The following is a 13,476-nucleotide window of genomic DNA, read 5'->3' on the forward strand; positions in this document are numbered from 1 at the left end:
TGTACAAAATGGCGTTTCTCCGCTTTCTCTCTTTGCCTCCGTTTCTTTCGATCAGTGGTCTGAGAGCACAACATGTCCGGGCAAGTCAGCCTTGTACTCAGCTTTTAAAGGACGCTTACGAGATTTTTAAGTTGTATTAACTGAATACACTTTCATGTTAAGTTAACACAGAAATGTCTGTTCAAAATCGATATATTACTGAGCTAAGACTGTTTTCTTTATTTTCATTTCGACCAACTCATTAAATTAAGTTATCAACTGATTACAATGTGTACATGCAACAAACTTAATTTTTTATGCAGAAAAAGCTATTGATTTTAAGCTTTACTTACTAACCCCATGAATAATTTTTTAGAGTGTACTTGCACCTGGTAGAAACAGGACTTCAGGATTAAATGCTTAAACTTTATCCATTCTAGACTACATTTTCACTGTGGGTTCTGCAACTGATACACAGCTGCATGAAACATAGTTAGTGGGTCCTCTATAACCTTACCTTATGTCCACAGGAAGTCCCTCTTTCTGACTGTGAGCAGCAAAATAATATCCAAGACTTAAAACACCCATGTGACTGCATTAAATGCCCTGATTGCTGGACATGTGACATGCACTGAAATGTTATGGCCCTGTGTTGTGTCCACATACTATTGCATTTTGTTCTGTAGATGCATTTACTAGAAGCACTGGAGGGCGCTAATGAATATCCTCTCCGGTGATCCTCTGTTCCTACATGCTCATGTGTGTTCATGCCTGCTGAAACAACACCGTGTATGCAATACATAAATTGTCTGTCTCAGCAAATCTAACAATTTTATATCCAGCAAAAAGTCTTTCTGATTTTGTTTTGAGACTAACAGGGTAAGCAAGAGCACGATGAACGAGATCATTAATCTTCTTTTGAGAATATATGCCTTTTATTTTTTATTTTGTTTATAAATCCGTAAATTGAGCACTTTACATGCATATTAGACTAATTCATATGGCCACACTGTTGGAATTTACATTGTATTTTACAGCCATTTTTAGCTGTGGACCCTGGTTTCAAGGCCTCTCCTTGTGGGTTTTCTCTGGGTAATTCGGATCCCTCCCACAGTTCGATGACTTGCTGTTCCTGAAGATAGGTGAACTGGTGATTCTAAAATGTCCGTGTGGTTGTAAGCCCTATGACTGACTTGTGAACAGAAGAATCATCTTTTACATTTGCTGTTGTTTTAAGATTTTTTTTCTCTTAAATTGAGGAAGAGGCGATGCGGAAAGAAGCACCGAAAGGCTTGTTTTGAGTTTATTTGACACAATAAAGTGGGTGGAATGAATGTTTCAACTATTCTTTTAAAGATATGCACAACAGAAATCTTTAAGACCGGTACAAACACGCTGTTTCATCCCTGCTCCTTCAGTCTGCATGTCGAAGCTTTCTTGGCCAAGACATTGAACCCAATTTGTCCCCAATGCATCTATCAGTGTGTGTGATTGTTTAAAAAGATGACTTCTTTTCATCCTTCAGGATATCCCCAAAGTGTCGATCCTTGTTACAACTACACTGTGCTGAATGATCAATGGCGTTCAACAAACAACACAAACACTCAGGACCTACACTGTGATCAATCTATTAACTGGCAAGGCTGGTACCGCCTGTTTCTGGGGAGCTCCAATGCTCGTATTCCCGAGAGGTGTATAGACTCAAACAGGTGTGGAACTCGTGCTCCTCTGTGGATAACACAACCTCATCCCTCACAGCCAGGTGAAACTGTAAATCGCACTGTGTGCAACAACTGGTCTGGAAGCTGCTGCCAGTTTCCATCACACACCATCCAAGTCAAACTATGCTATGGAAACTACTACGTCTACAAACTTGAGAGGCCATCTGTGTGTCACCTTGCATACTGTGCAGGTATTGTTGCCCTCTAAGCATGATCACACTGTAACAAATTCGTCTTTTTCATCCTGCTGCTAAATTCAACTGTTCAGAAGGAAAATGCTCTCAGCTTTACCGCAGTACTCTCACTTATTCATTTATGTATTGACTGTAAACAGAGGTGAACACAACAACATCTGCACTTTCTTCAACCACACCTGCTCCAATACCGCAGACCTCTACAGCCAATCATGTCAGGCTCACTTCTACAACAGCAGTGAGCAACAGTGCAGCAGTGGAGGGGCGCATCCGCCTGGTTGGAGGAAACAGCTCGTGTTCTGGCAGGGTGGAGATCTTCCACAGTGGGCAGTGGGGGACGGTGTGTGATGATTTATGGGACCTAGTGGATGCTCAGGTGGTGTGTAGACAGCTGGGCTGCGGCAGGGTCGTCTCAGCACCAGCAAATGCTCAGTTTGGTCAGGGCACCGGACCCATCTGGTTGGATGATGTCAGTTGCTCAGGCAGTGAATCAAATCTCACTCAGTGCCAGCACTTAGGATTTGGATCTCACAACTGTGGACACTCTGAGGACGCTGGTGTCATCTGTGAAGGTAAATTTGTGCAGCTGCTTACACTGAAGTCCCACTGCTTGATTATATGTCCAGGATGTTTAGCTGACAGGTTTGCAGTCAACGATTATGATAGCTTTGACTTATGTTACACTGTTTTGCCCACAAGCTCTTTCACATTGAATATTTTATTTACAGACAATATCTTGGAGCCTTACTGTAAACCCAACAAAAAGTCCATCATTTTCCATTTAAAATGCAAATTTGGATGATTTTTTACTCTTTACAGGCTTTGCACTTGAACCAACTCTTCTTTCAGCTCTTTGTGATGGTAAATTGCGAGGCTTTTGAGTTTTCGTTAAAGTGGGACAACACCAAAATAAAACACCAAAATGCAATGCGTTTCCACAGCTCTTGATATTGCTCCACTCAAATATATGTTATCCAACATGTACCTGCTTTTACAGGCTCCATGAGAATCATATTCTGGAGACGTCTAAGTAACAATATTTGGTCACAATCATACACTCTAAAAAAAGATCTGCTGGCTTAACGTAAAAAAATTAAGGTAACAATTTGCATGGATCTTTTTAAGTTACTTCAGCTTAGCCACTATAGCGTAAATGCCACAAGAGTTCTCTAGTTAGGCAAACTCTATTCCTTATGTACAAACAACATGATTTGCTTTGTCCTCTACAAGCTTAATTAAGTTGAACCAACTTAATTTTAATTGTTTAAAAATTACTCCATTTAGTTATTAAAACTTATTTTTTTTACTTTTATTCTACTCAGAAATATCCATGCAAATTGTTACCTTAATTTTTTTGAGTACTAATAACTTACAATAACTTATAACTTACAATTATACAATAAATTACACATTGAAATTCCAGTTTTATGATCAAACTGTTTATTAGAACACCAGTCCACCATTCCAGACTCACTGACATTTCAATAGCAGACAAAATTGTTGCCTCCATAAAATAAAAGACATAAAACACCCCTGTAAATCTGTCTCAAAAAGACTGAACATTTTGACAGTCATGCTCTGATTCAAGTTTGTTTGTGTTAAAGTGATAGTTTAGGTTTTTTTAAGTATGAAGTACATTGTGAGTGTATTACACACAGTAGACAGCAGTCAGCACATTCCTGCCACCGACACGCACGATAGGCTCAGTTTGTTTGTGTGACTTTGGTAAATCTGAACTAACCCGAACTAACACCAAAGTCACCAAATAACACAATTACACTTACTGATCAAGGCAGCAGGAGACCAGCAACTCCTGTGTGCTGTCAGGTAAAATTGCTGTTTTTGTCCATGGACGCTGGCGGGCCAGAGCGATTGAAACAACAAGCAGTAGAACTTCTCTTTCCTCACAGAAAAGGCTGTCTGATAGCAAAATAAAGCAGTAAACATATTCTTGATATAATGTACATTTAAACTGACATCAGTTTTATTAGGATGGAGGCTCATCTTGCGTGCCGGTGGCCCCGTCTGCTTCTCTGTAGGTGGAGCTTACTGACTGCCATCTACTGTGTGTAATACACTCACTATACATATGTACCTCATACAGTCTCACTTCAAAAGACCGGAGCTATCCTTTTAAAGTGCATTATTTTGAACTAGGTGTACTTAATGTTCAACGCTCAACTTTACACCTACTGCCTACTGTATGTACAGTATGTAACACAACACATTGCAAACAACAGTGGAACATTTCCCGTTTAATTTGAGGATAGCCTCACTCTTCACATTTTTTAGTACAACAGTTTACTTTTTAGTGACAATACCTTAGGACTGGCTTTCAGATCATCCAGCTCGAGGAATATCTTTTGAAACACTTCAAAAGTGTTTTTCAGTTCTTTTGGGTAGCTGAGGTTGAGTGCATATATCAGCCCCATTAGCAAGGCACAGGCTCTGGGTACATCCAGGTCTGCTAGGACTTCTGTTCCTTCAAGTATGATCCTTGCGCTGGCTGGATCAGACGTTGTGGCACCTCTGGTTACAATCTTCATCACTTCATTGGTAATATCCCCGCCACCATCCTGGTAGGTCAGAATCAATATAAATGTTTTAAGTAATCATACTTATACATGAGAGTAACACAAAATAAAACTATGTATATTATTTTTAGTGTTGAGTTTCTCCTAAAAGTTGCTTTATGTTTCCAAATCAAAGATATTTTTTCTTAAGTGATACAACTGCGCTTATGTATCTGCAGTTAACACCCAAAAGAGCAAAATTATATTTTATGTGCTAATGCACACTCAATGTAATGTCATTAAAACAACTAGTTTATGAATGTTACTTAAGATCTTTCCTGTGGCGTTTCTACAACATGGCGTTCGCTTCCTCGCCCGCGTTTTTTGACTGAACTTTGACACAGGCTGTTCTTCAGCTAGGGCTCAATTAACAAACTTCAATCTCACATAAAAATAACTCTAGGACTTAAACATCAAAATGCATCGATGTTAAACCGAATGTATACTCAGTAACCTACATTTGTTTAGTCATGAATGTAAAACGGCCCATCCTTTTGCTGGTCAAACCTTCATCAACGCTGCAACGATTTCAAAGTAGAAAGAAGAAAAACGTGTATTACCCTGTCTTTGCAGAGTTAAAACTACGGCTACAGAAGCTCAGTGTCAATTAACACCATTAGGCTGCCACCGTAAAACAAAACTTAACAAAGACTAATGTTACGGTCGAATTACTTCACAAGTTAGCCAGAAGTGTAACGTTACTAGCTTATCACCACCACTCGCCGAGGAAGAGTTTAGTGTTGTGTAAAAAGGATTTCTTGCAGTGCGTGTTGATAGAGTTAAAGTTAGAGTTATTAGCTGCTGTGAATAAAACAAGGCAAAAAATTGTACTCACCACAAAGCTTTAACATTTGATAACGTTCTGTACAAAATGGCGTTTCTCCGCTTTCTCTCTTTGCCTCCGTTTCTTTCGATCAGTGGTCTGAGAGCACAACATGTCCGGGCAAGTCAGCCTTGTACTCAGCTTTTAAAGGACGCTTACGAGATTTTTAAGTTGTATTAACTGAATACACTTTCATGTTAAGTTAACACAGAAATGTCTGTTCAAAATCGATATATTACTGAGCTAAGACTGTTTTCTTTATTTTCATTTCGACCAACTCATTAAATTAAGTTATCAACTGATTACAATGTGTACATGCAACAAACTTAATTTTTTATGCAGAAAAAGCTATTGATTTTAAGCTTTACTTACTAACCCCATGAATAATTTTTTAGAGTGTACTTGCACCTGGTAGAAACAGGACTTCAGGATTAAATGCTTAAACTTTATCCATTCTAGACTACATTTTCACTGTGGGTTCTGCAACTGATACACAGCTGCATGAAACATAGTTAGTGGGTCCTCTATAACCTTACCTTATGTCCACAGGAAGTCCCTCTTTCTGACTGTGAGCAGCAAAATAATATCCAAGACTTAAAACACCCATGTGACTGCATTAAATGCCCTGATTGCTGGACATGTGACATGCACTGAAATGTTATGGCCCTGTGTTGTGTCCACATACTATTGCATTTTGTTCTGTAGATGCATTTACTAGAAGCACTGGAGGGCGCTAATGAATATCCTCTCCGGTGATCCTCTGTTCCTACATGCTCATGTGTGTTCATGCCTGCTGAAACAACACCGTGTATGCAATACATAAATTGTCTGTCTCAGCAAATCTAACAATTTTATATCCAGCAAAAAGTCTTTCTGATTTTGTTTTGAGACTAACAGGGTAAGCAAGAGCACGATGAATGAGATCATTAATCTTCTTTTGAGAATATATGCCTTTTATTTTTTATTTTGTTTATAAATCCGTAAATTGAGCACTTTACATGCATATTAGACTAATTCATATGGCCACACTGTTGGAATTTACATTGTATTTTACAGCCATTTTTAGCTGTGGACCCTGGTTTCAAGGCCTCTCCTTGTGGGTTTTCTCTGGGTAATTCGGATCCCTCCCACAGTTCGATGACTTGCTGTTCCTGAAGATAGGTGAACTGGTGATTCTAAAATGTCCGTGTGGTTGTAAGCCCTATGACTGACTTGTGAACAGAAGAATCATCTTTTACATTTGCTGTTGTTTTAAGATTTTTTTTCTCTTAAATTGAGGAAGAGGCGATGCGGAAAGAAGCACCGAAAGGCTTGTTTTGAGTTTATTTGACACAATAAAGTGGGTGGAATGAATGTTTCAACTATTCTTTTAAAGATATGCACAACAGAAATCTTTAAGACCGGTACAAACACGCTGTTTCATCCCTGCTCCTTCAGTCTGCATGTCGAAGCTTTCTTGGCCAAGACATTGAACCCAATTTGTCCCCAATGCATCTATCAGTGTGTGTGATTGTTTAAAAAGATGACTTCTTTTCATCCTTCAGGATATCCCCAAAGTGTCGATCCTTGTTACAACTACACTGTGCTGAATGATCAATGGCGTTCAACAAACAACACAAACACTCAGGACCTACACTGTGATCAATCTATTAACTGGCAAGGCTGGTACCGCCTGTTTCTGGGGAGCTCCAATGCTCGTATTCCCGAGAGGTGTATAGACTCAAACAGGTGTGGAACTCGTGCTCCTCTGTGGATAACACAACCTCATCCCTCACAGCCAGGTGAAACTGTAAATCGCACTGTGTGCAACAACTGGTCTGGAAGCTGCTGCCAGTTTCCATCACACACCATCCAAGTCAAACTATGCTATGGAAACTACTACGTCTACAAACTTGAGAGGCCATCTGTGTGTCACCTTGCATACTGTGCAGGTATTGTTGCCCTCTAAGCATGATCACACTGTAACAAATTCGTCTTTTTCATCCTGCTGCTAAATTCAACTGTTCAGAAGGAAAATGCTCTCAGCTTTACCGCAGTACTCTCACTTATTCATTTATGTATTGACTGTAAACAGAGGTGAACACAACAACATCTGCACTTTCTTCAACCACACCTGCTCCAATACCGCAGACCTCTACAGCCAATCATGTCAGGCTCACTTCTACAACAGCAGTGAGCAACAGTGCAGCAGTGGAGGGGCGCATCCGCCTGGTTGGAGGAAACAGCTCGTGTTCTGGCAGGGTGGAGATCTTCCACAGTGGGCAGTGGGGGACGGTGTGTGATGATTTATGGGACCTAGTGGATGCTCAGGTGGTGTGTAGACAGCTGGGCTGCGGCAGGGTCGTCTCAGCACCAGCAAATGCTCAGTTTGGTCAGGGCACCGGACCCATCTGGTTGGATGATGTCAGTTGCTCAGGCAGTGAATCAAATCTCACTCAGTGCCAGCACTTAGGATTTGGATCTCACAACTGTGGACACTCTGAGGACGCTGGTGTCATCTGTGAAGGTAAATTTGTGCAGCTGCTTACACTGAAGTCCCACTGCTTGATTATATGTCCAGGATGTTTAGCTGACAGGTTTGCAGTCAACGATTATGATAGCTTTGACTTATGTTACACTGTTTTGCCCACAAGCTCTTTCACATTGAATATTTTATTTACAGACAATATCTTGGAGCCTTACTGTAAACCCAACAAAAAGTCCATCATTTTCCATTTAAAATGCAAATTTGGATGATTTTTTACTCTTTACAGGCTTTGCACTTGAACCAACTCTTCTTTCAGCTCTTTGTGATGGTAAATTGCGAGGCTTTTGAGTTTTCGTTAAAGTGGGACAACACCAAAATAAAACACCAAAATGCAATGCGTTTCCACAGCTCTTGATATTGCTCCACTCAAATATATGTTATCCAACATGTACCTGCTTTTACAGGCTCCATGAGAATCATATTCTGGAGACGTCTAAGTAACAATATTTGGTCACAATCATACACTCTAAAAAAAGATCTGCTGGCTTAACGTAAAAAAATTAAGGTAACAATTTGCATGGATCTTTTTAAGTTACTTCAGCTTAGCCACTATAGCGTAAATGCCACAAGAGTTCTCTAGTTAGGCAAACTCTATTCCTTATGTACAAACAACATGATTTGCTTTGTCCTCTACAAGCTTAATTAAGTTGAACCAACTTAATTTTAATTGTTTAAAAATTACTCCATTTAGTTATTAAAACTTATTTTTTTTACTTTTATTCTACTCAGAAATATCCATGCAAATTGTTACCTTAATTTTTTTGAGTACTAATAACTTACAATAACTTATAACTTACAATTATACAATAAATTACACATTGAAATTCCAGTTTTATGATCAAACTGTTTATTAGAACACCAGTCCACCATTCCAGACTCACTGACATTTCAATAGCAGACAAAATTGTTGCCTCCATAAAATAAAAGACATAAAACACCCCTGTAAATCTGTCTCAAAAAGACTGAACATTTTGACAGTCATGCTCTGATTCAAGTTTGTTTGTGTTAAAGTGATAGTTTAGGTTTTTTTAAGTATGAAGTACATTGTGAGTGTATTACACACAGTAGACAGCAGTCAGCACATTCCTGCCACCGACACGCACGATAGGCTCAGTTTGTTTGTGTGACTTTGGTAAATCTGAACTAACCCGAACTAACACCAAAGTCACCAAATAACACAATTACACTTACTGATCAAGGCAGCAGGAGACCAGCAACTCCTGTGTGCTGTCAGGTAAAATTGCTGTTTTTGTCCATGGACGCTGGCGGGCCAGAGCGATTGAAACAACAAGCAGTAGAACTTCTCTTTCCTCACAGAAAAGGCTGTCTGATAGCAAAATAAAGCAGTAAACATATTCTTGATATAATGTACATTTAAACTGACATCAGTTTTATTAGGATGGAGGCTCATCTTGCGTGCCGGTGGCCCCGTCTGCTTCTCTGTAGGTGGAGCTTACTGACTGCCATCTACTGTGTGTAATACACTCACTATACATATGTACCTCATACAGTCTCACTTCAAAAGACCGGAGCTATCCTTTTAAAGTGCATTATTTTGAACTAGGTGTACTTAATGTTCAACGCTCAACTTTACACCTACTGCCTACTGTATGTACAGTATGTAACACAACACATTGCAAACAACAGTGGAACATTTCCCGTTTAATTTGAGGATAGCCTCACTCTTCACATTTTTTAGTACAACAGTTTACTTTTTAGTGACAATACCTTAGGACTGGCTTTCAGATCATCCAGCTCGAGGAATATCTTTTGAAACACTTCAAAAGTGTTTTTCAGTTCTTTTGGGTAGCTGAGGTTGAGTGCATATATCAGCCCCATTAGCAAGGCACAGGCTCTGGGTACATCCAGGTCTGCTAGGACTTCTGTTCCTTCAAGTATGATCCTTGCGCTGGCTGGATCAGACGTTGTGGCACCTCTGGTTACAATCTTCATCACTTCATTGGTAATATCCCCGCCACCATCCTGGTAGGTCAGAATCAATATAAATGTTTTAAGTAATCATACTTATACATGAGAGTAACACAAAATAAAACTATGTATATTATTTTTAGTGTTGAGTTTCTCCTAAAAGTTGCTTTATGTTTCCAAATCAAAGATATTTTTTCTTAAGTGATACAACTGCGCTTATGTATCTGCAGTTAACACCCAAAAGAGCAAAATTATATTTTATGTGCTAATGCACACTCAATGTAATGTCATTAAAACAACTAGTTTATGAATGTTACTTAAGATCTTTCCTGTGGCGTTTCTACAACATGGCGTTCGCTTCCTCGCCCGCGTTTTTTGACTGAACTTTGACACAGGCTGTTCTTCAGCTAGGGCTCAATTAACAAACTTCAATCTCACATAAAAATAACTCTAGGACTTAAACATCAAAATGCATCGATGTTAAACCGAATGTATACTCAGTAACCTACATTTGTTTAGTCATGAATGTAAAACGGCCCATCCTTTTGCTGGTCAAACCTTCATCAACGCTGCAACGATTTCAAAGTAGAAAGAAGAAAAACGTGTATTACCCTGTCTTTGCAGAGTTAAAACTACGGCTACAGAAGCTCAGTGTCAATTAACACCATTAGGCTGCCACCGTAAAACAAAACTTAACAAAGACTAATGTTACGGTCGAATTACTTCACAAGTTAGCCAGAAGTGTAACGTTACTAGCTTATCACCACCACTCGCCGAGGAAGAGTTTAGTGTTGTGTAAAAAGGATTTCTTGCAGTGCGTGTTGATAGAGTTAAAGTTAGAGTTATTAGCTGCTGTGAATAAAACAAGGCAAAAAATTGTACTCACCACAAAGCTTTAACATTTGATAACGTTCTGTACAAAATGGCGTTTCTCCGCTTTCTCTCTTTGCCTCCGTTTCTTTCGATCAGTGGTCTGAGAGCACAACATGTCCGGGCAAGTCAGCCTTGTACTCAGCTTTTAAAGGACGCTTACGAGATTTTTAAGTTGTATTAACTGAATACACTTTCATGTTAAGTTAACACAGAAATGTCTGTTCAAAATCGATATATTACTGAGCTAAGACTGTTTTCTTTATTTTCATTTCGACCAACTCATTAAATTAAGTTATCAACTGATTACAATGTGTACATGCAACAAACTTAATTTTTTATGCAGAAAAAGCTATTGATTTTAAGCTTTACTTACTAACCCCATGAATAATTTTTTAGAGTGTACTTGCACCTGGTAGAAACAGGACTTCAGGATTAAATGCTTAAACTTTATCCATTCTAGACTACATTTTCACTGTGGGTTCTGCAACTGATACACAGCTGCATGAAACATAGTTAGTGGGTCCTCTATAACCTTACCTTATGTCCACAGGAAGTCCCTCTTTCTGACTGTGAGCAGCAAAATAATATCCAAGACTTAAAACACCCATGTGACTGCATTAAATGCCCTGATTGCTGGACATGTGACATGCACTGAAATGTTATGGCCCTGTGTTGTGTCCACATACTATTGCATTTTGTTCTGTAGATGCATTTACTAGAAGCACTGGAGGGCGCTAATGAATATCCTCTCCGGTGATCCTCTGTTCCTACATGCTCATGTGTGTTCATGCCTGCTGAAACAACACCGTGTATGCAATACATAAATTGTCTGTCTCAGCAAATCTAACAATTTTATATCCAGCAAAAAGTCTTTCTGATTTTGTTTTGAGACTAACAGGGTAAGCAAGAGCACGATGAACGAGATCATTAATCTTCTTTTGAGAATATATGCCTTTTATTTTTTATTTTGTTTATAAATCCGTAAATTGAGCACTTTACATGCATATTAGACTAATTCATATGGCCACACTGTTGGAATTTACATTGTATTTTACAGCCATTTTTAGCTGTGGACCCTGGTTTCAAGGCCTCTCCTTGTGGGTTTTCTCTAGGTAATTCGGATCCCTCCCACAGTTCGATGACTTGCTGTTCCTGAAGATAGGTGAACTGGTGATTCTAAAATGTCCGTGTGGTTGTAAGCCCTATGACTGACTTGTGAACAGAAGAATCATCTTTTACATTTGCTGTTGTTTTAAGATTTTTTTTCTCTTAAATTGAGGAAGAGGCGATGCGGAAAGAAGCACCGAAAGGCTTGTTTTGAGTTTATTTGACACAATAAAGTGGGTGGAATGAATGTTTCAACTATTCTTTTAAAGATATGCACAACAGAAATCTTTAAGACCGGTACAAACACGCTGTTTCATCCCTGCTCCTTCAGTCTGCATGTCGAAGCTTTCTTGGCCAAGACATTGAACCCAATTTGTCCCCAATGCATCTATCAGTGTGTGTGATTGTTTAAAAAGATGACTTCTTTTCATCCTTCAGGATATCCCCAAAGTGTCGATCCTTGTTACAACTACACTGTGCTGAATGATCAATGGCGTTCAACAAACAACACAAACACTCAGGACCTACACTGTGATCAATCTATTAACTGGCAAGGCTGGTACCGCCTGTTTCTGGGGAGCTCCAATGCTCGTATTCCCGAGAGGTGTATAGACTCAAACAGGTGTGGAACTCGTGCTCCTCTGTGGATAACACAACCTCATCCCTCACAGCCAGGTGAAACTGTAAATCGCACTGTGTGCAACAACTGGTCTGGAAGCTGCTGCCAGTTTCCATCACACACCATCCAAGTCAAACTATGCTATGGAAACTACTACGTCTACAAACTTGAGAGGCCATCTGTGTGTCACCTTGCATACTGTGCAGGTATTGTTGCCCTCTAAGCATGATCACACTGTAACAAATTCGTCTTTTTCATCCTGCTGCTAAATTCAACTGTTCAGAAGGAAAATGCTCTCAGCTTTACCGCAGTACTCTCACTTATTCATTTATGTATTGACTGTAAACAGAGGTGAACACAACAACATCTGCACTTTCTTCAACCACACCTGCTCCAATACCGCAGACCTCTACAGCCAATCATGTCAGGCTCACTTCTACAACAGCAGTGAGCAACAGTGCAGCAGTGGAGGGGCGCATCCGCCTGGTTGGAGGAAACAGCTCGTGTTCTGGCAGGGTGGAGATCTTCCACAGTGGGCAGTGGGGGACGGTGTGTGATGATTTATGGGACCTAGTGGATGCTCAGGTGGTGTGTAGACAGCTGGGCTGCGGCAGGGTCGTCTCAGCACCAGCAAATGCTCAGTTTGGTCAGGGCACCGGACCCATCTGGTTGGATGATGTCAGTTGCTCAGGCAGTGAATCAAATCTCACTCAGTGCCAGCACTTAGGATTTGGATCTCACAACTGTGGACACTCTGAGGACGCTGGTGTCATCTGTGAAGGTAAATTTGTGCAGCTGCTTACACTGAAGTCCCACTGCTTGATTATATGTCCAGGATGTTTAGCTGACAGGTTTGCAGTCAACGATTATGATAGCTTTGACTTATGTTACACTGTTTTGCCCACAAGCTCTTTCACATTGAATATTTTATTTACAGACAATATCTTGGAGCCTTACTGTAAACCCAACAAAAAGTCCATCATTTTCCATTTAAAATGCAAATTTGGATGATTTTTTACTCTTTACAGGCTTTGCACTTGAACCAACTCTTCTTTCAGCTCTTTGTGATGGTAAATTGCGAGGCTTTTGAGTTTTCGTTAAAGTGGGACAACACCAAAATAAAACACCAAA

General features: G+C 39.8%; 1 protein-coding gene across 1 annotated transcript in view; it reads left to right on the forward strand.

Moving 5' to 3' along the window:
* LOC146635340 (scavenger receptor cysteine-rich domain-containing protein DMBT1-like) overlaps positions 1-13,435 on the forward strand; it is a 51,952-nt gene extending 38,517 nt beyond the window's left edge. The window contains exons 17-23 of the mRNA XM_085350092.1: positions 1,505-1,891; positions 2,035-2,466; positions 6,835-7,221; positions 7,365-7,796; positions 12,165-12,551; positions 12,695-13,126; positions 13,374-13,435. Of these exons, the coding sequence (XP_085206218.1) occupies positions 1,505-1,891; positions 2,035-2,466; positions 6,835-7,221; positions 7,365-7,796; positions 12,165-12,551; positions 12,695-13,126; positions 13,374-13,435 (2,519 nt within the window). The remainder of the gene's footprint in view (positions 1-1,504; positions 1,892-2,034; positions 2,467-6,834; positions 7,222-7,364; positions 7,797-12,164; positions 12,552-12,694; positions 13,127-13,373) is intronic.
* The last annotated feature ends 41 nt before the right edge of the window (positions 13,436-13,476 follow it).

The sequence above is a fragment of the Diplotaxodon limnothrissa genome, linkage group LG3 (genome assembly GCF_057381915.1).
Source record: "Diplotaxodon limnothrissa isolate DT_005_m linkage group LG3, D_limnothrissa_male_GT1.1, whole genome shotgun sequence".
In the NCBI taxonomy this organism is placed as follows: Eukaryota; Metazoa; Chordata; class Actinopteri; order Cichliformes; family Cichlidae; genus Diplotaxodon; species Diplotaxodon limnothrissa.